Consider the following 3832-nt stretch of genomic DNA (forward strand, 5'->3'; position numbering starts at 1 on the left):
TGGATTACTCTGGTTTAGAATATCCCCAAAACTCTATAATCTGGAAATAATCTGTATTAAGATATGTAACTAAGCAGAACATAATTATAGTCTCTTAATAATCATTATTAATTACCTGATCATTTTGTTGAGCAAATAAGTGAATTCTGCAGTCATCATCACCACATGCTAATATTGGTACTGGGGAGAAAAAAACAGGCTTCACTGTGAGTACTCTACTCTATCACATGTTATGATTATCGCCGATGCTGTATTCTAACCCCTATGGAAAGAATCCTAACTTTTATTTCCCACACCACTGAACAAATAATTGAAAGTGCTCAATAAATGTCTACAGGAATAAAATGGATCCTCTAAAATGTTCTATTTAGTGGTTACTTAGCAAATAATGACTGTTAACTGAGAGACCTTCCCTCCATTCTATGTCATTTATGATAGAAGGAGCAGCGAGCTCTCTCCTCCCTTTCCTCTCTTTCCTCTCTCTCCTCTTTTCTCTTCTCTTTTCTCTCCTCCTTGGTGCTGTTCTACAGCATCACTCCCCACCCCGCCCCAGCCAATAAAAACCTTTCGTACAAAAAAAAAAAAAAGAAGGAGGAGGAGCAGCAAAAAATAAGCTCAAGAGCCAGTAAGAAGCATTTTCATGTCAACCAGAAGACCAAGATAAACCTTTTTTAGCTCAAGTGAATACTACTACTCTGAGTCCAGCAACATGGCTACTACACAAAGATTAAAGGGTATGTTTGGTACTTCAAGGACTTCATATTTTGTTTGAGAATTCAATATTAACAACAAAATAAAAGAGCATATAATTGAATATATAGTTAAAAAGCTATGAAAGATGTGACTGTAAAATTAGTTTTGTTTAATAAGAGAAAAACTAACTCGCATCACCAAAGGGTAGCCCTACCAACTTCACAGCAAGATAAAATAGAGACCTTTCCTAAGGAAACACCTTGCTACGAAGTATTGTTTTTCCCAAAGATTTCTGTCACTTTAAATCAGTGGTTCTCAACCTTCCTAATACCACAGTCCTTTACTACAGTTCCTGTGGATCACGACCCACAGGTTGAGAACCGCTGCTTTAAATCAACTAAACAAACAAAAAAATACAACAATTAAAAAAAATCCTAGTGACTTGGCCTCAATGTAGACAGGAAGAAATGAAATTCAATATTATAAAACCAGAATGGTTTCTCCTGGCTTCTCATCTCAGGCAGCCCTTGCCCCAAATGGAAACATAATATGAAACCATAAAGCCGCAGCTCCTAGGGCAGGGGGCAAGAGAGGCTGGGGGCTTTAGGTCCTACCTCTCTCACCTGGCCTGTCTTCTAGGTAACTAAGAGGCAAACAGACGGACTCACACTCATTACTGTCTTGGTGGAAGATAATCAGAGAGGTACAGATGGGTTTTATGGCAAAAGGGAAATTTTTCTGTGTGGAGATTTTAAGTGGTCTCGGCAAACTGTCATTTTGCAGATGTGAAGGGGCTGTCATCTTGAGAGAAATGCTCACACGGTCCACTGTCAGTACTTTCTCAACTTACTCCGGAAGTTCACCTTCTAAAAAATTAGATACTTGCCCCAAATCAGGTCTATATGTATCTATAATAAATTTGATAATTAGTAGTATCAATCTTTTTTTTGAGACAGAGCCTCAAGCTGTCCCCATGGGTAGAGTGCCGTGGCATCACAGCTCACAGCAACCTCCAACTCCTGGGCTCAAGTGAGTCTCCTGCCTCAGCCTCCCAAGTTAGCTGGAACCACAGACGCCCACCACAACTCCCAGCTATTTTTTGGTTGCAGCCATCATTGTTGTTTTGGCGGCCCGGGCTGGATTCAAACCCGCCACCTTAGGTATATGTGGCTGGTGCCTTAGCCACTTGAGCCACAGGCACCGAGCCAGTAGTATCGATCTTGAGCATACATTAAGTTACTTAAATTTTCAACAGCTACCAAAATCCTAATTAACCTCCCTTAACTTTGTTCTATAGTCACATCATTTGAATATTGTAATAGAAGTATATCATCCACATCTTATTTTGTGCAAAATTTAAATAACAAAATAAGACCTGATACATTTCTTTTTGTTCTGAGCCCATGGAGGTATATGAATATACTTCTCTTTTAATATACAATTAACAGGATACTCACCATTGGTATTAGGCAAAAAAGATAAGCAGACAGCCAGAGTGAAGCCATCTCCAAAGTTTAAGGTCTGAAGGCATGTTACTGAGAAATAATAAAAAAACATATGAACAACTGTCTGTGAGCTTATCAGTCTAGAGAGGGTGGGAAGCATCGTCACAGCCTAGAGATCAGCAGGGAGATGAGAAAAGTCACTCCGGAGCCCCAACGATGCAAGGACAAATTTTAACAACGGTACAGAGAACAAAATTATTTATATGAAAAGGCATGGAAGGAATTTACATTGTCAAACAATTGGCCATAGAGGAATTTTTAAAAAGTGCAAAAGAAACAAAAATTGAGATCAGGATTACAGCATTTTTAAAATTGCCTCAAAGTTTAAAAAAGTTACATATATGCTTTTCTAGTTATCATTTGAGGATTACTATTTCATTTCTCTGGATTATAATATCTCCAAACCTACCTTCAGAACTTTTTTTAGACCAGAGTCGAACAGTGGAATCTGAAGCTGCAGAAACAATCAGTGTGTGTAACGCAGCATCTGATGTTCCTCTCTGGTAAACGGCATGTACCGCGTAAACGGGACCTTCATGGCCTTGAAGATGGACTGCCTTTAAAAGCTGAATCAGAAAGAATGACAGACACATTATGGTTAACAAAGAATGATCTGTTTCACCTATATTTAACTGGTGAGGTAAGGTACCAATAAAATGCCTGATCCACTAACAGGTCCTCTAAGCTGAAGAGAGTAACACTTTTCAAGCAGTCTGTCTGACCATACTAGCAACACATAAAATGTGCATACCCTTTGACTCGACTATCTCACATCTAAGAATCTATCTATCTCAGGAAGTAATAGTCCTAGTGTAACAAACATTAAAAGACAAATAAAAAAGATTATTTACCACTGTTTATAACAGTGAAAAACTGCAATCAACCTAAAATTATTAATGGGAAACTGACCAAATAAATTATTATGGACATACAATTACACTTGAACCTCTGTAAGTTGACCACTAAGGAAATAAGCTCACTGTACTGATACATACATGTACTTTACTTTCTTGTACAGATTTTTTTTTTTAATTTGTTTTTGAGACATAGTCTGACTCTGTCACCCCAGGTAGAATGTCATGGCATCATAGCCCATAGCAACCTCAAACTCTTGGACTCAAGAGATCCTCTTACAACCTAAATACACACCAAATAAGGAATGGATTCACAAGCTGTGGTATGTGTACACCATGGTATACTATTCAGCCACTAAAAAACATGGAGACTTTCTATCTTTTGCATTAACAGGGATGGGGGTAGAACACATTCTTCTTAGTAAAGCATCACATGAATGGAGAAGCAAGAATCCAATGTACTCAATTCTAATATGAAGGCAGCAGATGAGCTAATACAAGGTGGGGGTTAGGGAAATGAGCAAGTGGGGAGCAGGAAGGACGGAGAAGGAAAGAGGGTCACAGCGTATGGTACACCTCTTGGGGGCAGGACACAACTATAGGAGGGACTTTATCTAAAAATGCAATTAATATAACCCAATTCTTTGTACCCTCAATGAATCCCAAACAATTAAAAAAAAAAAAAAGATCCTTTTGCCTTAGACTCCCCAGCAGCCGGGACTAAAGGCATCTGCCACAACACTGAGATAGTTTTTCTATTTTTTTTTTTTTTTTTTTTTT

The 3832-nt window shown here is 38.3% G+C and overlaps 1 protein-coding gene across 1 annotated transcript in view; it reads right to left on the bottom strand.

Annotated features, from left to right (window-relative positions):
* Positions 1-3832, bottom strand: part of ELP2 (elongator acetyltransferase complex subunit 2) — a 48544-nt gene that overhangs the window by 28044 nt on the left and 16668 nt on the right. The window contains exons 4-6 of the mRNA XM_012802007.2: positions 2608-2764; positions 2151-2228; positions 116-180 (exon numbers count right to left, since the gene is read on the bottom strand). Of these exons, the coding sequence (XP_012657461.1) occupies positions 116-180; positions 2151-2228; positions 2608-2764 (300 nt within the window). The remainder of the gene's footprint in view (positions 1-115; positions 181-2150; positions 2229-2607; positions 2765-3832) is intronic.

The sequence above is a fragment of the Otolemur garnettii genome, unplaced genomic scaffold (genome assembly GCF_000181295.1).
Source record: "Otolemur garnettii isolate 467f Iridium unplaced genomic scaffold, OtoGar3 scaffold00012, whole genome shotgun sequence".
Classification (NCBI taxonomy): domain Eukaryota; kingdom Metazoa; phylum Chordata; class Mammalia; order Primates; family Galagidae; genus Otolemur; species Otolemur garnettii.